This window comes from Urocampus carinirostris, chromosome 6 (assembly GCF_059441175.1).
Source record: "Urocampus carinirostris isolate Australia breed hairy pipefish chromosome 6, RoL_Ucar_1.0, whole genome shotgun sequence".
NCBI classification, from domain to species: Eukaryota; Metazoa; Chordata; class Actinopteri; order Syngnathiformes; family Syngnathidae; genus Urocampus; species Urocampus carinirostris.
Genome location: NC_142354.1, coordinates 41,493,147 through 41,517,713, shown reverse-complemented (window position 1 = coordinate 41,517,713; position 24,567 = coordinate 41,493,147). Strand labels below are relative to the sequence as shown.

Here is a 24,567-nt window from a genome sequence, read left to right as displayed (position 1 = left end):
TTGGGATTCAAGAAATGCCAACCATTCCTTAGTTTCTATTTTCTTTTGCGCTCGCAACTTTACTGTGCATATGACAATAAACACTTGGAATTGAGTTTAATTTAAAAAAAGACCCATCAAACACATCAAAGCAAGTGAGCTGTTTGAGAACAGGCTCTCTTTGATGAGTTGAGCTGAAAAAGCCGGTTCTCTAAAAAGAGACGGACTTTACTACACAACTCGAACTCGTTTGACTTCATTGATTTGCCGTTTTCGTGATAGTCGGTGTTTACCGGATGGTATCCATGATTGACAAATTTGCGTTTTTCTTGTACGTCGTACACGTCTTAAAATACATAATAAACAAAGTACGGCAAAAACGTACAGGTTGACAGGTATGCATACTTAACCTTCCCTCGCCGACAACCACAACAATGACGTAATCTCGAAGCAACGAGATCTCGTTTGCCGAGATCGGCATGCTGACGAAAACTCAAACCGCGAGACCAAAACAACAATGGCGGATCTGCCTGACGAAACGTTTGGAGTGCGGTAAACCTTTGTTGAAAAAGTTGCGTCCCGGGGACGCACGTTGATTTGACACATGCGTCCCCAGCAAAAATGATGCGTCTAGGACGCAGGGACACGGGCAAACCAGAACACTGCATATCAAGGGTAAGATTTATCTTTTTAGAGTACTTCTTTGACACGACTTGCTACTTTTCTATGAGCCTGGGCCAAATGTATCATGCAGTCGTGTCTCATTTATGGTTAATGTGAATGCTGTGTCCTCGGCAGGGTCCTGAACTCCACCATGTTTGAGAGCTGGCACATCGTGGGCCCGTTTCCGTCGTGGTGGGTCTTCAACTTGCTGCTGCTGGTTCTGCAGGTTCTACACGTCATTTGGGCTTACCTCATCTCGTGTATTGCAATCAAAGCCGTCACCAGGGGCAAGGTAGGCACAAATTCAGCAATTGAAATCTTGAATACTTTTATTTTTAACTGTTGTTTCCTCGTTTTAATGACCAAATGTTCCGGACTATAGCGCACACCCAAAAAAAAAACAAATGGACCAGAAATTTGAAAGTGCACCTTATAACCCGGTGCAATTACAGAGGATGAGATTGGTAATCATCACATTATAGATAGATAGATAGATAGATAGATAGATAGATAGATAGATAGATAGATAGATAGATAGATAGATAGATAGATAGATAGATAGATAGATAGATAGATAGATAGATAGATAGATAGATAGATAGATAGATAGATAGATAGATAGATAGATAGATAGATAGATAGATAGATAGATAGATAGATAGATAGATGGATGGATGGATGGATGGATAGATGGATAGATGGATAGATGGATAGATAGATAGATACTTTATTCATCCCCGGAGGAAAATTCACAAATTGTGTGCGTTACTACACAAGATTTTACAGTTTACTTCCATATTTGTGCAATGATTGATCAGACGAAAAATGGCGCTGACCCACGTTGCAAAACATTGTAAGCAACAGGAATCTAAACCAAGTTGCGCCTGCGAGAGCACGGACACTTAACCACTAGACCAACTGCGGCACAGATAACACACAAAAAGGCATTCGATTTTATCTTATTATCGCACTATTTTTACTCACGTTGCCAGAAACGAATGTTAGAGAAGGGTGAAAACAGAAAGTTCTAAGTGCTTCTTTGGGTTGATTTATATCTTTCAGGATGGCTTTCTGCTTTCTCCATTCTCTAATATATGTTTCTGGCACTGTGAGTAAAAATATTCTGATGATGAGATAAAATGTAATGCCTTTTCACATGTCAGCTGCACCATTAGTGGTTTGGTGGTTAGGTTTTGGCGCTCTCACCGCCGCGACCTAGATTCGATTCCAGGTTTATTGCAATGAATTGCGATTTTGGTTGGAGACATTTTTCAACTTATCCATCATAGAATTCAAACTACAGCCCTTACTGTAGTTTGAATTCTATGTGCCTTATAGTCCGGTGCGCCATATAAACAAAACATGACAAAGACTATATTTTGGGGGTGCGCTTTATTTACCTAGTAGTGCGGAAAATGCAGTACTAACACTTTTACCACTTTTTTCAATATATGTACGTTGAAGTCTATTTTAGCAGCCCAATATATTTCTTTGTTTATTTTTTTATCTGCAGAAGCTGTTTGGTTGTGGACTGACAGACTGCGTCTTTCTCTCTGTTTTTGTGCTTTGAGCTCTTTTCCTTCTTCTTTGTCTCCTTTGAAGTCTTCTGTGACTTTACACTGTAGCGCCGTAAGTCTATCTTCTTCGAACCTTGGCGTGTTGAATGTTTGGGATTCCATTTCTCGGTTTTAATTACGTGATCCAAGAAACACTTTGGTCTTAAGATATAATTAAGGGGTCCAGAAAATTAACCAGGACCATTCCAGGGTCCCTGCTCTACAGGTTAACACAATTTTGGATGGATTTATACGAAATTATTTATTCCTCATGCCATCAGGCTCTTTAACTCCACCCGGGGGAGTAAAAGCTCACATTAAACCCGCCCCCACATTTGCATATTACAGTGTCTATTTCCGTAGCACTATTTAAATACTCTATAGCAAACGTTATATTGGGTATTTTTGTATTCTATTTATTTTATTTTATTACTTTATTTTTCAACACAAGGATACTGCTGGAAGTGTGAATTTCCCTACGGGGATGAATTAAGTATCTATCTAAAAGGCGGATATGAAATAAAACAGGGTATTATTAATTACATAACAAGTGTTTTTTTTTGTTTGTTTTTTTAAGCAGTTTTTGTAGTTTTTGTACAAAATGCCTAGCCGTTATATTGCAGGTGGATGGAGTAATGGTTCAGCAAACAGGGTTGGGTAGGGTTACTTTAACTGGATTATTGGAGAACAAAGAGATCAAAGCCAGGAGAGAAAGCTTACCACGTGTTGTGAGTCATCATTTTATTCATGTTTAGTTTCTTTTGTCTTTTATTAGCATACAGTATTTGGTGTTGGGGTCATCCAAAAGTAATTGAAAGTAATCAAGTTAAAGTAACCCTACCCAACCCTGTCAGCAAAGGCAGAGCAGCCAAAAAGGGGAAAACTGGCAAAAATGAAGTCATGGAGTGCTGCCAACGGGGGTCTCACTGGGACGATCAACTAAAGGCGGAAAAAAGAACAGGAAAGCCCTAGGTAGCTCCGACACTAATGGGAGCTAGCTGGACAAAATTATACCAACCGCAATACATGCAGAAACGAACACAAACAAAAAGCCACAATAGCCTACCTCCATGCAGGGAAAGAGCGGTATGCAATAGCTGTTCACTACAATAACTGTCTGTTTTGGAGCTGCCTCACATGTTGTGTTAATGGGTTTTGCCATTTTGAAATGGATGTATCCATTCAATGATGTCACAGCTACAGGAAACAAGCCAGATGGGTTATTCTTTGAGAGTAAATTTCTCAAATTACCTGGCGGGTGGAATATTTCGCACCGTATTTGTGGGGTGGAACACTACATGTTCTGTGCCTGAAGTTTTATTTTTGTTTGGGAACACCTCTGACCAATGTTCCCTGTAATTTTCCACGGGTCTGAGCGTTCACACAAAGTCGGTGAGCAACGCTTGAAACAAAAGTGAGCAACCATAATCCCAAGTGTGGCAAGATAATTAATTATCAAACATGTCCAAAACTTGACATTACGTTACATTTTGCTGAGTTTCCGGCAATGCAAAATGATTTTTCTCTTTTGAATGAATTGACTCATGTACTATTGCAATGGTTGTACAAAACTCAATTCCAATGAAGTTGGGAAAGTGTGTTAATTGCAAATAAAAATTGATCCAAGTAAATTGCAAATTCTTTTCAACCCATATTTAAATGAATGCACAGCAAAGACAACATATTTATTGTCTTCACTCATAAACTTTATTGTTTTGGGAGAAAATCATCAACTCTGTAATTTGATGACAGCAACACGTGCCAAAATAGTTGGGACAGGTGTCAATAACTACTCAGAAAGTGGATGAATGGAAATCAACCAACTATTTGCAGGTGAACAGATGAATTAGCAACAGGTGAGAGTTGTTACTGGGTATAAAAAAGGGAGACCCGAACAAGCTAAGTCATTCACATGCAAGGATGGGGCGAGGTTCACCTCTTTGTGAACAACTGCGTGAGCAAATTGTTGTACAGTTTAAAAACAACATTCCTCAAAGTACAATTGCAAGGAATTTAGGGATATCATCATCTACAGTCCATAATATTGTGAAAAGGTTCAGGGAATCTGGAGAAATCACTGTGCGTAAACGGCATGGCCGTAAACCATTATTGAATGCCCGTGACCTCCGAGCCCTCAAGCGGTACTGCATTAAGAACCGACATCAATGTGTCAAGGACATCACCACATGGGCTCAGGAACACTTTGGAAAACCACTGTCAGTCAATACAGTTCGACGCTATATCCGTAAGTGTGGGTTAAAACTTTATGTTGCAAAGCGTAAGCCATTCATCAACAACATCCAGAAACGCCGCAGGGTTCTCTGGGCCCGAGCCCATCTAAAATGGACTGATACAAAGTGGAAAAGTGTTCTGTGGTCTGATGAGTCAGTTTTCCAAATTGTGTTTGGAAATTGTGGACGTCGTGTCCTCCGGTCCAAAGAAGAACAGAACCACCCAGACTGTTATGCACGCAAAGTGCAAAAGCCAGCATCTGTGATGGTATGGGGGTGCATGAGTGGCCAAGGAATGGGTAACCTGCACATCTGTGAAGGCACCATTAATGCAGAAAAGTACATTCAGGTTTTGGAACAAAGTATGTTGCCATCCAAACAGAATCTTTACCATGGGCGCCCTTGCTTCTTCCAGCAGGATAATGCCAAGCCACACACTGCACGTCTCACGACAGCGTGGCTTCGTAGTAAGAGGGTGCGGGTGCTTGACTGGCCTGCCTGCAGTCCTGACCTGTCTCCCATTGAAAATGTGTGGCGCATTATAAAGCGCAGAATAAGACAAAGGAGACCCCGGACTGTTGAACAGCTGAAGCTGTACATAAAGCAAGAATGGGAAAGGATTCCACTATCAACGATTCAACAACTAGTCTCCTCACTTCCTAAACGTTTATTGAGTGTTATTAAAAGGAAAGGTGATGTAACACAATGGTGAAGAAGCCCCTTTCCCAACTACTTTGGCACTTGTTGCAATTATAAAATTCTAAGTTTATCATTATTTGCTTATGGAAATAAAGTTTATGAGTTTGAACATGGATAATCTTGTCTTTGTGGTGTATTCATTTAAATATGGGTTAGAAAAGGTTTGCAAGTCATTCTATTCTAATTTTACTGACATTTTAAACTTTTTCCCAACTTCAATGGAATTGACTTTTGTACGTTCTTACAATTCTTTCACAAGATATCCATTTCTTTTTATTTCCTGATATATTTTGTCGCATAATATTAACATTTTTGGGGGCTTATTGAGTCGGTTGCAAGATACAGAACTGTACTTAATCACATTTTTTAGTGGAAGTACAATGTTGGCTACGAGATTCACTTGATATAATTGGAAATCATTTGAATGCAACACAAACTTTTTCTTCTTTTTCCCGTGTTTTTTTTTCATTGTGTTTATTTTTTCCGAGCTGTTACTTTTTTCTTTCTGTTCTCTATTTACTTTTTTTCCTTTGTTTCTTTCTTTTCTTTTTTTCTGTCTTTTTTTCTGTATTTTTCCTCCTTTTTTCTCTTCATTTTGTTTCCTTTTTTCTCAGCTTTTCACTACTTTTTCATTTTGGTATTTTTTTATAATTTTTGTTCTACTCCCCCCTTCTTTTAAGTCATTTTGGCATAGTTTTACATAATATTTGGTCATGTTGGGATTAAAGAAGCAAAAACAACCTGAAGAGCCGTTTAGGACCCGAAAGAGTCGGTTCCTTTTAGTGAGCCGAGCCGAAGAAGCCGGTTCTCTTCCAACTCTACTAACTTTATGCAACTTCGTTCTACTTCGACTCGACTTCAAAATACCGCATTTAGGACTCAACGTCAGGGGAACCCGTGTATTTTGACCTTCATGCACTGTAACTTTGACTTAAGTCGCTTCTTAATTAGTCATTTTGAGCCCTGATTTTTGTGCGCTGGCTAGATTTTCTTGTGCGCTGAGGGAACACTGCCTCTGACTTCTTGAATTTGTGTGCTTTCTCCCCGAAGTTGGGCAACGACGTGCGCAGCGACGTGGAAAGCAGCTCCGAAGACGAGTCGGCCCCGAGCAGGGCCGAGACGGCGAAGAACCACGGGCAAAAATTGGAAAACGGGACCAACGGACATTGCTCCGGCAACAGAAGCAGAGCGAACGCCACACCTACGTGATTTTTTCCGGATTCTTCTACAATGCCTCACACTGGATCACATACTGAAGTTTGTTTTTCAACGGATATTCGGGGGGACAAATAACTTCACACCACTGACAAACATACCTGTACTACTTCAACTTTTTTTTAGTTTTTTTTCTTCCTATGAGAATATGAAATAGTTTATTATAGCTTTTAAAGCTGTGACTGTCAAACTGTATAAGCAAGAGGACCATTAGAAAGGAAGCACATTAGGTGCTTAGCTGTCCAGCTATTTCATGGCCATCTATTAATATTTTGAGCACGTTTTTTTTGTTTTTTTGTGAACACAAATGTATGTGCGCACCAGGGCTGCAACAACTAATCGATAACGTCGATCGAACCAACCAACAAAAATGTTTTCGATTTTGTTTTCTATCGAACATTACATAATCTTGAAAAAAAACTGTCATGGAGGTTCCAACTTTGTAGTGGTTGACTATTTCATCATGAAATAATTTTTTTAAGGGAACAAAAGTACTAAGGGAAAAGAAACAAAATAAAGAAATAAAATAAAGTTAAAAGGAAAATTATAAAAAATATTAACAATATAATTCTTAAGCATATCATATATCATTTTCAAACTTGTATCATATTCAAAAATTTAACCAGAAAAAAAATGTTGACAAAATTTTGGTTTACATTTTTTGCGGAAAAAATAATTTCTACACATAAAATGAAAACATATATTTGCAGGTGTATAGCATTTATTTTTTTTTATTGTCAAGCTAATTGACAAACACTTGGATTGTTTTATATTAAGGAATATATGGTGTTTTGTGCAATTTTTTATATGTGTCCAAAACTTCAATAGTTGAATAAAGTGGAGAACATGAAAAAATGTCTTTAAAATATCCGATTCATCGTAAAAACAATCGATCGATCGATCATCGATTTCATCAATTATGAAAATAATCGTAAGTTGCAGCACCCTGGCGCACAAAATGATCCGTTTTGGATGAAGAAAACAATCCTTTTACATTTTCACACATCTAGTCTTAACAGTTCTACATTCCGTAAACAGTTGAGTCAAAAGTAACTCAATTTGGGTAAAATACGGACCAATCCAATTATTTGGTCAATATGACATAACCTCTTGTGTTGTTATGGGAAAAAAATCCAAAGTTGTTTCTATCCATCGATTATCTGCGCTGCTCATCCTCAGTAGGGTCACGGGGGTGCTGGAGCCCATCCCAGCTATCTTCAGGATGTGGGCAGGGGACACGGGGACAGACAACCATTCACACCTAGGGACAATTTGGACCGGCCAATTCACCTGACATGCATGTTTTTGGAATGTGGGAGGAAACCCGAGTGCCCGGAGGAAACCCATGCAGGCACAGGGAGAACATGCAAACTCCACACGGGGAGGTGGCGGTAGCTGGGCTTGAAACCTGAACCTCTGCACCGTGGGGCTGAGCGGTAACCACCCAGCCTCCGTGCCGCCCCAAGGTTGTTTCATTATTTTTGTATACACAAGGTAAATTGGCTAAAGGGGCAGTGTGTTGTATTTAGAACCTGGTAAAAAAACTATTTGAAACCCCTTTTTAAATACGAGGCGGTGTGTGTCCTTTAACCACTGGAGTTATAGGGGCACAATTTCCTGTAGTGTCTCTTGGCCAAGTACAGCCTGGTGGTTCCCATCCCTCTCCAGGGCAACAAATGTTTCCACCCGGTCTCAAACCAGGGACCTTTTACGCGCAAGGCTAATTTGCTAACCACTGCATTACAGTACACTTACAATACTCATTGCAAAACAACTCTGATGGCTAATTTTTTTTGCTGTACATTGAATATAAACGTTACACTGCCAAACATGTTATTTATTTTTCTTTTATTTTTTGGGTCCGACATGGCTCTTTTAACATTTTGGGTTGCCAACCAGTTTACTATTGCATTTTCTAAAACAGATAGATAGATAGATAGATAGATACTTTATTCATCCCCCTAGGGAAATTCACATGTAGATCTACAAGTTAGCATTTAGTTTACATGTCATGAGCTTCACCTAAAGGGAGCTGATATTATTGTCTGCCATCTTGCCTCTACAGGTACCCAAAAACCTCAAAAAGGGCTGGGTAAAAAAAAAAAAAAAAAATTCTGCGTTTTGGTCACTTAAAAGTCTCTGTTGATTTGATCCTTTCTTGTAATCTTTAGCACTTATTTTCAGTTAATTGGCCGGTTCAAATTTGTCCTTAAGTGTGAATGAGCAAGTGAGTATTTGCCCCTGGGTGTGAATAAGCGAGTGAGTAATGAAATGAAATGAAAATGAAAACTGAAATGATCTGCATTTCTATAGCGCTTTTCAAGTCAATGACTTCCCAAAGCGCTTTACAATGTGCCTTGCAGCCATGTAAGGCGCTAACCTGCTTATTGGGGGTATCAGGGGTTCAGTGTCTTAGCCAAGGACACTTCGACATGTAACACGGACGAACTGGGATCCCTTGATCCCAAGACGAGCGCTCTACCTCCTGAGCTACTGTAATCGCCCCTAGGTGTGAATGAGCGGGTGAATGGTTGTCTGTCTCTGTGTTCCCTGCGATTAGCTGGCAACCAGTTCAGGGTGTCCCCTGCCCACTGCCTGAAGATGGCTGGGATGGGCTCCGGCAACCCCGGGACCCTACTGAGGATAAGCGGTGCTGATAATGGATGGATGGAGTATTCTCTGCGACCATCAGGGTTGGGTAGGGTTACTTTAACTTGATTACTTTCAATTACTTTTGGATTACTCCAATACCAAATATGCTGATAAAACACAAAATAAACTAAATATGGATGAAATTACTGAATTTCGTGCAGGCTTGGGGAGTAACAGAACACATGGAACGGCAAAAATGATGTTTGGATTGATTTTCATTTTGTTTCAGTCGCATTTGATGTGCGTTTTGCCGGAGATCAAAGCCAGGGGAGAAAGCTTACCACGTGTTGTGAGTCATCATTTGATTCCTATTTAGTTTCTTTTGTCTTTTATGAGCATATTTGGTATTGGAGTCATCCAAAAGTAATTGAAAGTAATCCAGTTAAAGTAATCCTACCCAACCCTGATGACACATCATTACAAATAATCTTCACCGGAGATTTTCAGAATTGATCTTAGTTGGGGGGGAAAATGCTTTAATTTGGCAGCAACTGCAAACAGACCAATGTGATCGCCATCATGAAATCATACAAATGTCCCGTTTGGTCAGTCCTTCATCGTCTCTGGGTCCTGGTTTTCGGCAGCCATTTTGAGTGCTTTCTGCTTCTGCATGTAGCGATATGCCCGCATGCTGCACAGGTATCCGCCGTAGACTGTCAGCAGCATCATGGAGGCGGAGAAGGCCCGGTACCCGACGTCGGCCAAGCGCTTTCCAGTAACCATGGTGACAGCCTCGTTTCTAAGGGGTGGAAAAGCAAACTTTCACAAATTTTAAAGTTTATGGCATGACCTAACACACAGGTGTCAAACAGGCGGCCCGCGGGCCAGATCGGGCCCGCTGAGGGATCGAATCCGGCCCGCGAGACAACACTCAGAGAAGCGCAGGAGAAAAACAAGCTGCAGGTTGAAATATGTCAACTTGATGTTGCCCAAGCCAGGTGCCTAGAACAAAGATACTGGACTTGTATTTATTTATTTCTCTCTCCCTCTCTCTGTCTCTCTCTCTCTCTCTCTTTTCCACCCCTTTTCTCCCTACTCTCTGTCTCTGTGTCTTTCACTCTCTGTGTCTCTCTTTTTCTCTTCCTTTTTTGCTCTTTGTCTCTTTCTCTCCCTGTGTCTTTTAACCTCTTTCGCTCTAACTTCATTTTTTCCTTTTCTTTTTCTCTCTTCCTACCCTTCGCGCTTTCTTTTCTCTTTTATCTCTTTCTGTCATTCTATTTCTCTTTGGATCTTTTCCCCCCTCTCTCATGACTTCTCTTTTTATCTCTTTTGTTTCTCTCTCTCTCTCTCTCTTTTCCACACCTTTTCTCCCACTCTGTCTCTTTCACTCTCTATGTCTCTCTTTTTCTCTTCCTTTGTTGCTCGTTGTCTCTTTCTCTCTGTGTCTTTTAAACTTCTTTTGCTCTAACTTCCTTTTCTCTCTTTTCTCTTTCTCTCTTCCTACCCTTCGCGCTTTCTTTTCTCTTTTCTCTCCTTCTGTCATTCTATTTCTCTTTGGATTTCTTTCTTCCTCTCCCTTTCTTTTCCCCCTCTCTCACAACTTCTCTTTTTATCTCTTTTGTTTCTCTCTCTCTCTCTCTCTTTTCCACACCTTTTCTCCCACTCTGTCTCTTTCTTTGTCCCGCCCTCACTCATTTTCCCTCCCTCTTTCTCTTATTTCTTTCTCTCTCTTTTTCTTTCTCTTTAATCTCCTAGTCCGGCCCCCGCACAGAATGTTTGTTCTATCGTGTGGCCCCCCCCAGTAAAAATGAGTTTGACACCCCTGACCTAACAAAAACCAATTGACTAAAGATCACATGTATCACCTACTATTGCAAAAGGCGTACGGCAAAATTGGAAATCCAAAAATCACGGTTACTGAAATGTTTGTAAATGCCAGATAAAAGTATAGAGTTTTTTTTACGGGTGCTTGAAATCCCTGAAAATGCTTAATTTTGATGTTGTGGTTTCAAGGATTAAAAAGTGCTTACATTTTGGGTGAAGCGCTTGTAAATGGGATGGGCGCCACCAGGCTGTACTTGCCCAAGACACACTCTAGCTTTAGTTTCTTTTGTCTTTTATCAGCATATTTGGTATTGGAGTAATCCAAAAGTCATTGAAAGTAATCCAGTTAAAGTAACCCTACCCAACCCGGCGTATAATAAGCAACACTAAAAGTACTGCAAGTAGGAAAAGAACGATGCTGAAATACGTGTTGTTTATTTAATACATAAAATAAACATGTTTACACAAATGATCTTTGTTTTTATTCTACATCAGGAGTCGGCAACCTATGTCACGGCAAAGTAATAATGATTTTTTTTTTAATGTGCATTTTTACCTGAAATTTACACATTTTCATAGCGCGCTGTGTTGTTTAGTGGCTTTACTGTTGCGCCCCTCCTCCCCAATTGTTCCGTGAGTCTGCGCGGTGCCTCGCAGAGGAGAGATCTGTGTTTGAACCCTCCCACAGAAACACCGGCGCCTGATAAACGAACGAATCACGAGAGCTCCTCCAGCGAGAAAATTTTGTCCTTTTCAGCCAGCGTGGACAGATGACTGAGGCTTTGTGCAAAAAATGACCGTGCTGTTTGTGCATTATGCCTCGAGAGCGTTGTAACTCGCACGTCAAGTGTTAAACCTCATTACGAGACGAAACATGAACATGAATTCAAGGACGAGTCTGGAAAGGCGGAGACATTGAGAATAGAATAGAAGACAGTGGGACCTCGCTACTTCGCGGGTTCAGAGCTTTGCGGGCCTAGAAAAAAAAAAAAATAATAAAATAAAATAATTTTAAAAAGAAATAAATATATATATATATATATATATATATATATATATATATATATATATATATAATTTATTTATTTTTAAGCATTTTTGAAGGGGCGTCGCTACTTCGCAGATTTTCATTTTTCGCGGGTGGTTTTGGTCCCCATCAACCGCGATAACCGAGGTCCCACTGTATACCTTTATTGTCATTCTTACAAAATGGGTTGAACATATTGTGACAACGAAATTGGGCGTGGCACTCCAGTATCACATTTGACAGTGAGGATAAAAGAAAACAAAGAAGATAAAGGAACCAAGAGGATAAGGTTATAATTTACACAATATTTACACAAGAAATGTGGGCATGTAGGGTGTTTCATACAGTTAAAACGCACTGTCTCCAGGTACGGCAAACAAACACATACCCTGAAAACCTTAGTCACTACTAAAAGCACCACCACTGAAGCAAGGTATCACACTGCTCACTGCATGGCAAAGCATGGAAAACTTCATTTATTGATGGCTAATATATTAAAGGTGTGTGTGTTTCAAGTTTTGATAGTTTCTGAAATAAGATTTTATTGATGAATGGTAGGGCAGCACGGCGGCGCAGTGGTTAGCGCGTGTGCGGCACAGTTCTAAGATCTCGGGAACCTCCTGCGTGGGTTCAAATCCAGCTACCAGACTTCCTGTGCGGAGTTGGTATATTCTCCCCGTGATTGCGTGGGTTTCCTCCGGGCACTCCGGTTTCCTCCCCCATTCCAAAGACATGCATTTCAGGTGGATTGGTCGGTCCAAATTGTCCCTAGGTGGGAATGAGCGAGCGAGTTGTCTCTCCCTGTGTGCCCTGCGATTGGCTGGCAACCAGTTCAGCGTGTCCCCTGCCCACTGCCCGATGATACCTGGGATGGGCTCCAGCACCCCCGCGACCCTACTGAGGATACGCGGTGCAGCTAATGAGATGAAATGAGAAGAAGTAATGTGTACTCTTAGTCTCCAACTTTGGCATCTAACATTCGTTGGTCGTCGATTGTTTAAACAAGTAATAAAGAAAAATATTTGGCATCCACGGCAAATTATTATAGCTGGATATACAATTGCAAAACAAGAAAAAAAGGACATGTTTTGATTTTGATTCCTGACACGAGTGTGTGTCAATACCATGACGTTCTATTGCTCGATCGGAGCTAATTTACAGATGAGCAAATAAAAAGATATTGCATAGTCGGATCCTTTTCAATACACAAATGTATAACACGTATTTTCTTACCAGTGTTTTCTTCTAGAAGACAAATATAGATATAGATAAAATAAGTCTTCTTGTATTGGTGGTTCTCAATGTCAGCAAGCAACCATGCAATTTCGTAAGCTACGGAAGCCCATTCGGTACAATCCTCTTGAATGCTTCCCTTACCATAAAAACACGCTTTTCACTCATGAATTAAATTCTTAAATATTCAACAATAAAAAGTATAATATTCAGTTTAAATGTAAATGGAATTTCACTCCAAATTGTATGCTTGGGCACCAAAAACGTTTACAATTTTATACAAAAAAGAAGTGTAGGACATATAAATTAGCTTGTTGTACCCTTGGGGAAGCATTTGAGCGTCACACCATAGTACACACTGCTTGATAAATATGGCGACATGTAAAAACAAGGAGATCAACGATCCTGGCGCGGCTCCCTATGGAAATTTTATGAATTATTATACTTTTAACCCACCGGAGAATCGACTGAGTTTGATTCCCAAAACGCTTCTTCGGGACTTGAGTTATAACGACAACTGTCAACCAACGCTGCTTCTGGATGTGGGCTGTAACTCCGGGGTTTGTTGAATACTGTGTATATCCATCCATCCATTATCTGCACCGCTTATCCTCAGTAGGGTCGCGGGGTTGCTGGAGCCCATCCCAGCTTTATATATGTAACCGCGGTGTACCTGTCCCACCAAAGATCCCCATTCACGCTGGACTGGATGATGAGGTTTTTATTACAGTTGCTGCAAATGAATGAGTCACAACACGTGGTTAGCTTCTCTGCTGGCTTTGATCTCGTTGACAGCACGCTGTTAGACTGCCCAAAACATATCAAAGAGCTTTCTTTTCAGTCTACATAAAATACATTTCAGAATATCAACTATCACAATACATTTTTTACATCCATTTTAACGTTTACAATGAATTCAACATATTTTTCTTTAAACTGAATTTCAACCAACATCATCCTTTTTATATATATGAGGAAATAGAAATAATAACAATAATGAGTATAAAAACGAGTACAATTTACCTGCAAATGAATGAGTCACAACAAGCTTCTCTGCTGGCTTTGATCTCTGTAAGGGGAATTAGCATTTTACCACAACATGCAACGTCCGGCAAAACGAACATAAAAGGCGACAGAAACAAACAGCTTGACAACATCAATCACATTACTGTGCATGTTGAGAGATTTGTCATCTGTGGTTTTAATGTTTAAAATTAACTTTTTTCGGAGCATCAAAAGATCATGTCTTACCGTTGGCAGCACGCTGTCAGACTGCCAACAACTCCCACCTTCCTGTCGCAAAGTCTAAAGCCAAACCAAACTTTACCCCATACCAGCAGCAATTTTAAGCCAGCTGCGACGGCGGGTAGATTTGTGGGGAGGGCCTGACGTGCGTCCGAAGTCGCTGTCCGAAGTCGCTAAAGACATCCTTGCAACTGGTCCATTCATTCAAGTTTCTGGGTACTTACTTGTCAGCTGACCTCACATGGACTGTCAACGCTACTGATATTCTAAAGTCAGCCAGACAAAGGCTCTACTTCCTTCGTCAACTCAAATCATTCGGAGTCCGTCAATCCATTCTAGTCAATTTATATCGCGCTATCATTGAATCCGTTTTAACTAGGTCAATCACAGTTTGGTTTGGTCGCGTCAATCAGAAAGAATTGTCAAAGATGGAATCAGTAGTGAGGACGGCAGAGGAAATAATAGGTACTGGCCTCCCGTCCCTGCAAAGTATATACACGGACACTAAAAATTATTATTATTATTATTATTAATTATTATTAAAATTATCGCAGGTACTTTGATGACCTGCCGTAGGTCGCCGTCTTGGCTCCATTGCGAGCAAGACTTCACGTCTTAAAGAGAGTTTTTACCCTTCCGCTATCCGTATGTTCAACGGGAATTCATTTAGGTTATTATGTATAGTATTATGCCAACGGCGTTCCTCCGTCCTATTCTACTCTAGTCTTGTTATTTGCATATTCTTTCTTTTTAAACCATACTATATAATTACCTTGTATTATACACTACAATATATTTTTCACTCTATTCTTTTTATTCTTTTAAATCTATTATTTTATCATTATTGAGTGTTCTCCTGTCAAATGATTTCCTGAATACCGTAAATTCCGGACTATAAGCCGCTACTTTTTTCCTAAATGTTCAGCCCTGCGGCTTATTTAGTGAAGCGGCCAATTTATGGAATTTTTCGAACAGCCACCAGCGGCGCTGGAGTATAAAAGGTAAAATTAAGACCAGTAGAATATGTACGCCTAGAGAGACTGCAACCCCTAAGTTTAATTATACATTGTCTGTAAAGTTAAGGTACGTTCCGATAATGAGGAAGGCGCCCTTGATAGCGATAGCTGTGAGGAGAAAGTTGAGGATGAATATCACAAACACGGGATGCTTTTCTTTAACAGGCACGTTTGATACATTGCGAGCGTGATCCTACTAGCGTGTTGGTACCTTTCAAAGGCACGGTTTGGGATGAAAGTTATATTATTATTAAAGCTGTGAAAACTCTCTCGGTGTACCGTCTTTCTTCGTAAATATGTGTAACCATGTATAATATGTATTTGCAACAGTATATTTTTGTAATGTATTTATTTTAGAGATCTATTCTGTTATGTGTTCTACGGACGAATCAAAAAGAAGGGGCCGAGCAAACGCAGGCTGATGGGAATTGGGGTAAAGCTGAGTTACCGGTAGATCTGTCTGTTGTCGCAGCGGACAATAGTGGATATATATTTTTCCCACCCTTAACTTTGGAAATATACATTTTGTTTCCTTGGATTACTTTCAAAAGGACCCAGACAAGTCTGCATCATACGTTAATTACGAGTATCATTTTCTATTTATGATGCCAACTGTGGTTCTAGAGTTGTGTACTGTATATGCAATTACAGACGTGGAACTTCCAGCCTGGTCTGGGTTAAACTTGTGAATGTGAACCCGAGTTAAACTTGTGAACGCGTCACAAGTATTAATGCGAGTTAAACAAGAGTTAAACTTATGAACGCGTCACAAGTATTAATGCGAGTTAAACTTGTGAGCGCGTCACAGGTATTAATGCGGGCGCACGCGGCTTATACATGGGTGCAGCTTGTTTAAGTACATAAGTGGCAAAACACCTAGAAAGTGGTGGGTGCGGCTTATAATCAGGTGCGCTCTATAGTCCGGAATTTACGGTATATTATGTTTATGGTTTATACTGGCTGAATAAATAAATACAATAACTTTCCGCCTTGCGAAAAAATAGAACAAGCCATATCGTATTTAAAGCTGCAGTGTTAAAAATGTAAGAAGAATGTGGATTCTTGAAACCTGACGATACTGTCGCGTATCAACTACAATATTTCAAAAACTGCCTAATACATACATGTCTCCTGTTTTTCCCTGAATGTCAGGAGTTAAGCGTCGCCCTCTACAAGCATCTGGTGGAGACATCAGATGAAGCCAAAGTCCACCTCCTGGGGATAGACATAGACCAGACTTTAATCGGTCGAGCTCGAGAAAGCAATCCACTAGAGGGCAGCATCACCTTCACCGAGCTGGACATCACCGGAGACCGCTCTCCTCTCCGGGAATACCTGAACCGACGCGGCTGCTCCAGCTTCCACCTAACTCTGTGCCTCGCCGTCACCATGTGGGTCCACCTCAACCACGGAGACGAAGGTCTTCTGAAGTTCTTGTCCTGCCTCGCTGAGATAAGCCAAAACTTGCTGTTGGAGGCGCAACCTTGGAAGTGTTACCGCTCGGCGGCCCGCAGGCTGAGGAAGCTCGGCCGCTCAGAGTTCGAGCACTTTAAGAACCTGAAAGTGTGCGGAGACATGAGTGAAAAAACCAGGGAACATTTGGAGAAACACTGTGACATGGAGATGGTACGCAGTTTTGGTAGCACCGCGTGGGACAGGAAATTGTTGCTTTTTAAGCGCAAGTTTGACAGAAATAATGGAGACACTTGCTCATTGAAATGACTTGAAACAAACAAAAGATGTCTTTTACATTGTTCGGGGAAAAAACTATAATAAATTTAGCGTTTACCAAATTGTTCGGATAACTGTAAATTCCAGACTATGGAGCGCACCTGATTATAAGCCGCACCCACCACATTTCAAGATGAAAACTGATTTTGTTCTTACACAAGCCGCACCTGTATATAAGCCGCCTGCGCCCACATTTAAAAAAATGTAACAAAATTAACCCAGACCCGACTTTTAAGTCCCGCGATTGTAACTGAATATCCTTCATTGAAGTACACAGTCCAAAAAATCACAGCCGGCAAAATGAACGGAAAATGATACTGGTACTTAAGGTTTGATGCAAATCGGCAGCGTCCGGGTCCCGTTGAAAGTAATCCAAGGAAAAAAGTGTATATTTCCAAAGGTAAGGGTGGGGAAAAATATATATCCACTATTGTCCGCCGTGTCCACAAACACTCACCTTTACCGGTCCCCACTTCCCGTCACCCCGCGTTTGTTACACCCTTTCTTTTTAATTTCCTTGCCGCTAGTCAAGCCAAGAAGATGCAGTCTTCCTCGGCGCATATATTCCACCGGTCTAAATCTTACCTTTTGTACTCGAGCGCCGCTGGCGGCCGTTGGAAAAATTACACAAATTGGCCGCATCACTGAATAAGCCGCAGGGTTGAAAGTAGCGGCTTATAGTCCGGAATTCGCGGTAGTTATCTGAATCCATTAACCAAACACAGACTTTATTCTCCTAACAAATGCATGCTCTTTTCTTGATTTTAGGGAAACATATTGACAAGAGACAGTCATTTTCACACGGGGGCAGATTTATTTTCTTAATTTTAAGTGAATTCCATCAAATTTTTCCGAATTATTATCGAATTAGTCTAGTCTTGTCGAGCCCCCCAACTTTTGTCTTGTCTCTCCCGTCCTTTTGACACGTCGGGGCGTCGGCCAACCCCCGTGGGGCGTGCTGACTCCTCCCCTGGGGCAGGCCAGGTGCCAACATCCCCTCCTCCTCGCCAGAAAACACCGCCACGTCTAGAGGGCTCACAACAAGAAAGCTTATCAGCTCAAAGCAATGCCAAGCGTTTATCAAAACAAGGCCTAATTCTCTCGTCAAAACACTCTACACTTCGAACGGCCTTCTGTGGAAAAATCCCCACTGCATTCAACAAAATGTAATTTGTATTATATTAAATCCCTTAGTCAATTAAATAAAAAATCCTTCAGCATGATGAAAATGTGCACCGCGATTGATTTTATGCTTCTATGCTTTTTGGGTACAGTTGCAAATTTGCTGTTCTTGGTTTTTTGTTGTGCGTATATCAGGTGGTTTCCTTTCACTGTCACTTTGGATGCTGTCATATTGGACAAACTGAAATAGTTTTGTGTTCTCTATTGGTGTGTGAGTGTGTGTGTGTGAATGGGTAAGTGTGAAACACATTGTAAAGCGCTTTGGGAGGTCCTTATTGACGCTATAGAAATGCAGACTACCATTTGTAACCATGGTGACCAAAAATTCCAATAAAAAGGAAAAATACTGTAAAAGTACCATTTTTATTTTTTTTTCCAAATAAGTCCTGTGCAGTAAAATGATACAACAATCCTGTTGCTATGGTATATTACGACGGATTCAGGACATTATCTACTTCAGATATTTTGTCGTATTGAACCAGACGTTATTGGAAAACAAATGCGCCGTGAAAGAAAACATCTTGAACAACAAGTAATGTTGGAGTTTAACTATCATTTACCGATTACCAAATTGTTCGAATTAGTTATCTGACTCCATGAACCAAACACAACCTACAGTCATCCAACAATTTTGTGCGCTCGTTTCTTGAGAGAAAAGACCAGGAAAGCAGACATTTCACACACGGGTGGATGTTTATTTTTCCTAACAGAAGAACTAAGTGTACTCAGGAGACGGCCGAAGAAGTGACGTTGGAGTGTGTGTGAAGCCCTCCTTCTCAACTTCTTTAGCTTTCTCTTATTTGCTCACGTCTCCCCGCAAGATGGCGTCTCAGCTCCTACCATGGGCGTGCCAAGGAAGCCCCCTGGGCTTCACAATCTCATACACCAGCGCCTTGATGTCTGGTCAGCAAATCCACGAGTCCTGTTATCAAAATTTCCTAGACAAAATATTATGTATTTCGAACAGCTTGCCCTAACATTGAACTAAAGCACAGTCAGTGAATATCTTTATTGCATTAAACTGAGTCAATCGTATAAAATCCTTTATAGTCAAATGTATAAAATCCTTTTAGTACAGTACTTTATAAATGTTCTTTTACAAATAACATATGTACTGTTATATATTTTGAGGTCATGATATCAAACCTTCCTGTGTGGAGTTTGCAGGTTCTCCCCGTGCTTGAGTGCGTTTCCTCCAGGCACTCCGGTTTCCTCCCACATTCCAAAATCATGCATGTCAGGTTAAATGGCCGGTCCAAATTATCGTAAGGTGTGAATGAAGAAGTGAATTGTCCATCTCTGTGTGCCCTGCGACTGGCTGGCAACCAGTTCAGGGTGTCCCCTGCCCATTGCCCGAAGATAGCTGGGATAGGCTCCAGCACCCCCGCGACCCTACTGAGGATTATGACTCACAACACGTGGTAAGCTTTCTCTTCTGGCTTTGATCTCCGGCAAAAATAACATCAAATGCAACAGAAACAAAATGAAAATAAATCCAAACAGCTTGCCAACATCATTTTTGCCGTTCCATGTGTTCCGTTACTCCCCAAACCTGCACAAAATGTAGTCATTTTATTCATATTTAGTTTCTTTTGTCTTTTGTTAGCATATTTGGTATTAGAGTAATCCAAAAGTCATTGAAAGTTCTCCAGTTAAAGTAACCCTACCCAACCCTGATTGTATACAATAAATTTTGGAATCCGTAACAATTTTCATCTGCAGAAGAAAATGCATATAATAAACATTCTGTTTTGAGAATGCTTATTTCTTCACAGAGGCTTTTTGCTCCAAACGGAAGAAAGACCCAGGCAATTTAATCGTTTTAATTACAGAGTACTAAAAATAACATTACATAAAATGTCTTTTTAAAAGAAACCATTGAATATTACAAAGGTCTGTAAATCTTGTAAAGTTAGGATATAAAATCTTTCAACAGTGGTGCGTAATTGAGAAAAATAATTTCCGATAAAATGTACAGTATATATTAACTGTTCTTAAAAAAAAAAAAGGATGAGATGTATAACATAAGATTCTTGACACGCGAGATGAATGGACGCCGCCAACACAGCGACACGTACACGCACACAATCGGGTCACAAGTTAAGTCGGCGTGTGTAAAATCGATTATAAAACAAAAAAAGTGACAAAGAGCGATGAGTGTGCCCCGATATCAAACCCTTGCTACACTGGCCTGGATTCCATCACATCTTAATCTATCCACAGGTTTAAAACTGTACACAAGCTTCAAAAATTGATCGTTCCGCCACGAGGAAAAAAGGTGATGACGCAGCTTATATGCTACTAACTGTACAAGCGCGCAATCAGATCCACTGATAGCTCCGGGAGAGACTATACACACACAAAGGATTGAATGGGGTGGGGTGAGGCTCATGATCATGCCTGTTTCCAGCCCTTGCAAAGATGCCGATGATCTCCGAATGAAGGCTAGCCGTGTCCGGGAGGTATTTGATCATCGGTGTCACGTTTTTCGTAAACCAAAAAAAAGCGAATCCAAAATGGCTGCGCGTAGCTCGAGTCCCCCTGAGTTTAGTACGAGCGGCAAAAGTGGAGGCGGACGCCGCCTGTTTAAAAATGGAGCCCGTAAAAAAAGAAGAATAAACAAGTTCAATGCAACGTTACCTTCAAGCTTGTTAGTGAGGTGGGGGGAATAAATGAGAGTCCTGCTCATTTCCTGAAAACTGCTTTTTATGTGTGGCGTCCCACCACGGATGGGCGTGTGCTTGTTTTTAGGTTAGCGGTCATGAGAGGGGTCCTGTTTTTCGTGTGCTGATGAAGAAGACCCCGTTGGCTAGATAACGGGGACCGTATCCACAGTCAGGCCTTTGCTGGGGTCCAGGCTGGCGAAAAAGCGCACATCCCGGTCCTTGTCCGACTGGAGCGAGATCAGCGTTTCCTCCAACTCGTCCGACGAGGCGCAGCCCGACTCCTTGAAATAGGCTGGGTGGGATAAAACATGGAGATTAGCTTAGCATCAGGCCCAAAAGTGCAAAGGATCATCATGTTCAAGCTTGAAACCCAGTCGGCGTAGGGAGTTTGGCACGGACGCTTTTGGCTGCAGAACAACTGTCGCCCTTTTCAGCTCGACTTAGAGTTGTTTACGTCACGTGTTTTTGGATCACCAGACTATTCGAAAAAGTAACAAACACAGAGTCGGATAGGGATTACGAAGACGAGCGCATATTTACCATACCTACCAACTTTTGAAAGTGAAAAAGCCTAGTAACTACGGTCAGGTCCAGGACGTTCATAATTTTGAATAAATTGCATAGTCAATGACCTGCGATGTATGCCGATGGAGATTTTTCGTTTTTCTGAGTTCCGTTTAGCGAAGTGGATGACGTCACACGCTTAGCCGGGAATCGGAGAGGAGGTTAGCTACCGGTTGCTCCAGGTAGCTCTACGTTAGCCTCCGAGATGCTAGACGTAAGCCACGTTTCCGTAAAACACAGCAAACTGCACTCCCTGTAGGCTTTGATGTTTTTCACCAGCACAGCCAGTCCGTCTGTCTTATTTGGTAACGAGTTAACATTTCCCATGATTACGGACGGTACAGAAGACTTATAACGCCGCTAGCCGCTTAGCCTTAGCTCCGGCACTGCATCCACGATAGGGCCCACTTATCACGCCGGCGCGAGAATTCTTCAGGGCAGGGAGTTGATTCCTCGGATAAACGCATTTTTGTGCGTTAAAACCCATAACGATATGATAGAAAGTAATCCAAAGTGTATGGACGGCACCGAAGACCACCTTTCACACACCTTTCTCCATGACACTTTGCCGAAGAGCTTTGGCCACCAACACGCGCACGTTGGCGACCGGGTCCGAGGAGAGACTGAGCAGGCTGGGTAGAAGGTGCTGGCTGAATTGCTCCATGGGCATGCAGTCCTCTTCCACAATTGCCTGCAGCGTACAACAAAAAGAGCACATTAGGACCGGGCAAAAAGATACATCTGCCCCAATTCACTCACCTGGCAGATGAAGGCAAATGCTTGCCGTCCCACCCATTTGGGACAATGGCAGAAGCGGACGGTGAGCTCGTTGATGAAGTTGACGCCCAAATCGTCGGCACCGCTCGAGTACAACTTCTGGAGGATCTCCACCACCTGATAATGGAAAAAAAACCCACAAAGATGTGCTGTGATGATGAAAGGAACTCTAGATTGATCACACCAAAACATTTTTATTTGTTTCAGCAAATGAAGCCACGTGCAACCACTCACAAGCATCTACCAGGGGACAATTTGGAGTCACCAATCAACCTGCCATTCTTGTTTTCTGGAATGTGGGAGGAAACTGGAGTGCCCAGAGATAACCTACGCAAGCGGGGGGAGAACATGCAAACTAAAAATAGTTACACACTTTTAATCAAAAGCTCAAGTTTAGTTGAGTGACTCTTGAGGCCTCTAAAACAGGGAGCTTGTAAAATAAGACCTCTCAGATATTATAGATTTGAGCTGACCCACAAGGCTCTGACAGTCCTTGCATGGTGCCTTCCTATCTAAAAGCACTCTTCCACATATTCAGTTACAACCATTGGGTGACGCTACGGCAAGGCTGAGTCGCCCCCGCTGCCTGGGTGGGTGGGTGAAGAAAGTTCAAGACGAGGACCGTTTTATACATATAGGACTTTCTCTGTGTCATGCTGGAAAAGGCTCCAGTTACAGTTATATATTTATTCTTTCTGGAGAGAAGATAAAATCTCCTAGTTTTATTTATAGTATAGCGAGCATTTGAGATAAAAGAACCTAGCTGGGGTTTAGGTTGAGCCTTACATAACACATAGAGGCCAGGAGTTTGAAACTAGAACCTATAAACTGTGAAGCGCACTTGCTTTAGGTGATGCCTCAAAACTGCAATGAATATACCCATTCATTATCTGCACCACTTATGCTCAGTAGGATCGCGGGGGTCATAGAGCCCACCCCAGCTATCTTCGGGCAGTGGGCACTCGAACTGAGTATTTTGCCAGCCAGTCGTAGGGCACACAGACAACTCACTTGCTCATTCATTCGAGGGACAATTTGAACCAGCCAATTAAACTGACATGCATGTTTTTGGAATGTGGGAGGAGACCGGACTGCCCGGAGGAAACCCACGCAAGCACGGGGAAAACATGCAAATTCCACACAGAAAAGTTTGCTCCCATGACCTCAGAACTGTGCCGCGGACGCTATTTAACATGAAAATAACGCCATTTCCCAAGAATGATTTGAATTGATTTTTCCCCAACTGACATGAGGTCTTGAAAACGGGCTCATTTAAAAAGTTCTGCCATATGCTGGCTGTAATCAGTAACTGGAAACTCCCACACAAAAAAAGAATCGGCAATCAAGAATTCTCATTGTGTGTCAACTTTTGGTCGTCGCAGACAAAATTTCTCAATGGTGGGTATTAAATTCATAGTTCCAATTTATCAATACCTACTGCCAGAGAAAGTGCTACAAAGCAATGACAGAATGTTCCCTTCACGCATGTGCAGTCCCAGTAATGCATACCAAAACTAGTAATTCATGACATCTGCGGCCCAGAAATGTGTATAGATTGCAGTCTCACCACAAGTACGTTTTCTACGGAATCCGCTCACGAGAACGCAAAGATTCCAAGTAAAAAGATGCTCTGGCGGTCGGACTCATGGAACCGTGGTTACATGAGTAACTTTCGATTTCAGGGATTGAATAAAGCATCCCTTCCGATGTTCAAGTAAAAAGCCTCAGCAGTAACGTACCAGCTTGTAGGAGATCCACCTGACTTCAGACACTTTATCCGAACAGAGTGTGAGAGCGATCTGTCTGAGGAAGTCATACACGTCGTAGTGGCTGTATAACTCTATGATTAGGATCAGCTGCCTAGAAGGGGAAGAACATCAAGTTAGTTCTGTGCAACGTTATTCGAATATGCCCGTCCGACGTACTCTGCCAGCTCGTATCGGAACCTCCAGTTGCGGCTGTTGTCCGTCACCATGAACTCCTGCAGCTGGTTCAAGTATTCTCGCCTCTTGTCCGCGTGAAGCAGCTGTAACCACAACATCACGTACGTCAACATGTATGTTTGTTTACATGGCTGTCAAGCGACTGCCAAGGCAACAGGTGGTACAACCGTTTCTAACAGCTGAATATGCAGAACAATGTTGTAACATTTTAATTAGCAACACTGACAAACCAAGCCTTTGTAAATTTAACAGCTTGACATATTTTCACTCTACATGTGTCAATTAAAAATGCTAAATTGGGGTTTTCATTACCTAAAATATATTAAAAAATAAATTCTGCAAAATGATAAAACGGCATTCTTCTAACTTTAAGGTGCACCCCAAATTGGCCAGCAATTTGAACGTGCGACTTCATAATTCAGAG

The 24,567-nt window shown here is 41.5% G+C and overlaps 4 protein-coding genes across 6 annotated transcripts in view; 2 read left to right on the top strand and 2 right to left on the bottom strand.

Moving 5' to 3' along the window:
* cers5 (ceramide synthase 5) overlaps positions 1-6,624 on the top strand; it is a 33,134-nt gene extending 26,510 nt beyond the window's left edge. For 2 of the 3 annotated variants that reach the window (XM_088339023.1, XM_088339022.1), the window contains 2 exons: positions 778-934; positions 6,179-6,624. In XM_088339023.1, coding sequence (XP_088195149.1) covers positions 778-934; positions 6,179-6,337 — 316 coding nt within the window. In that variant the 3' untranslated portion in view covers positions 6,338-6,624. Of the gene's footprint in view, positions 1-777; positions 935-2,155; positions 2,272-6,178 lie in introns of all 3 variants that reach the window. The other variant, XR_015850787.1, reaches the window with a different exon arrangement.
* A 2,826-nt stretch (positions 6,625-9,450) lies between these two features.
* Positions 9,451-13,160, bottom strand: cox14 (cytochrome c oxidase assembly factor COX14). The gene is made up of 2 exons (XM_088339024.1): positions 13,020-13,160; positions 9,451-9,734 (listed from the first exon to the last, which is right to left on the bottom strand). The coding sequence occupies exon 2, from the start codon at positions 9,716-9,718 to the stop codon at positions 9,542-9,544; it is 177 nt and encodes a 58-aa protein (XP_088195150.1). The 5' UTR covers positions 9,719-9,734; positions 13,020-13,160; the 3' UTR covers positions 9,451-9,541.
* A 198-nt stretch (positions 13,161-13,358) lies between these two features.
* On the top strand, positions 13,359-17,229 carry bcdin3d (BCDIN3 domain containing). The gene is made up of 2 exons (XM_088337279.1): positions 13,359-13,579; positions 16,433-17,229. Exons 1-2 carry the CDS (start codon positions 13,391-13,393, stop codon positions 17,000-17,002), a joined length of 759 nt encoding a protein of 252 aa, XP_088193405.1. The 5' UTR covers positions 13,359-13,390; the 3' UTR covers positions 17,003-17,229.
* Positions 17,230-20,001: 2,772 nt separating this feature from the next.
* ppp4r1l (protein phosphatase 4, regulatory subunit 1-like) overlaps positions 20,002-24,567 on the bottom strand; it is a 20,416-nt gene continuing 15,850 nt past the window's right edge. The window contains exons 16-20 of the mRNA XM_088339020.1: positions 24,126-24,226; positions 23,940-24,060; positions 22,183-22,317; positions 21,973-22,114; positions 20,002-21,151 (exon numbers count right to left, since the gene is read on the bottom strand). Of these exons, the coding sequence (XP_088195146.1) occupies positions 21,003-21,151; positions 21,973-22,114; positions 22,183-22,317; positions 23,940-24,060; positions 24,126-24,226 (648 nt within the window). The 3' untranslated portion in view covers positions 20,002-21,002. The remainder of the gene's footprint in view (positions 21,152-21,972; positions 22,115-22,182; positions 22,318-23,939; positions 24,061-24,125; positions 24,227-24,567) is intronic.

What these genes read in the sequence shown, in the direction of transcription:
- bcdin3d (XM_088337279.1), top strand. Translation starts at nt 13,391, where the DNA reads ATGGCGACATGTAAAAACAAGGAGATCAACGATCCTGGCGCGGCTCCC. An exon ending in ATGTGGGCTGTAACTCCGGG is followed by an intron (nt 13,580 to 16,432) that starts GTTTGTTGAATA and finishes CCTGAATGTCAG; the next exon opens with GAGTTAAGCGTCGCCCTCTA.
- cox14 (XM_088339024.1), bottom strand. Translation starts at nt 9,718, where the DNA reads ATGGTTACTGGAAAGCGCTTGGCCGACGTCGGGTACCGGGCCTTCTCC.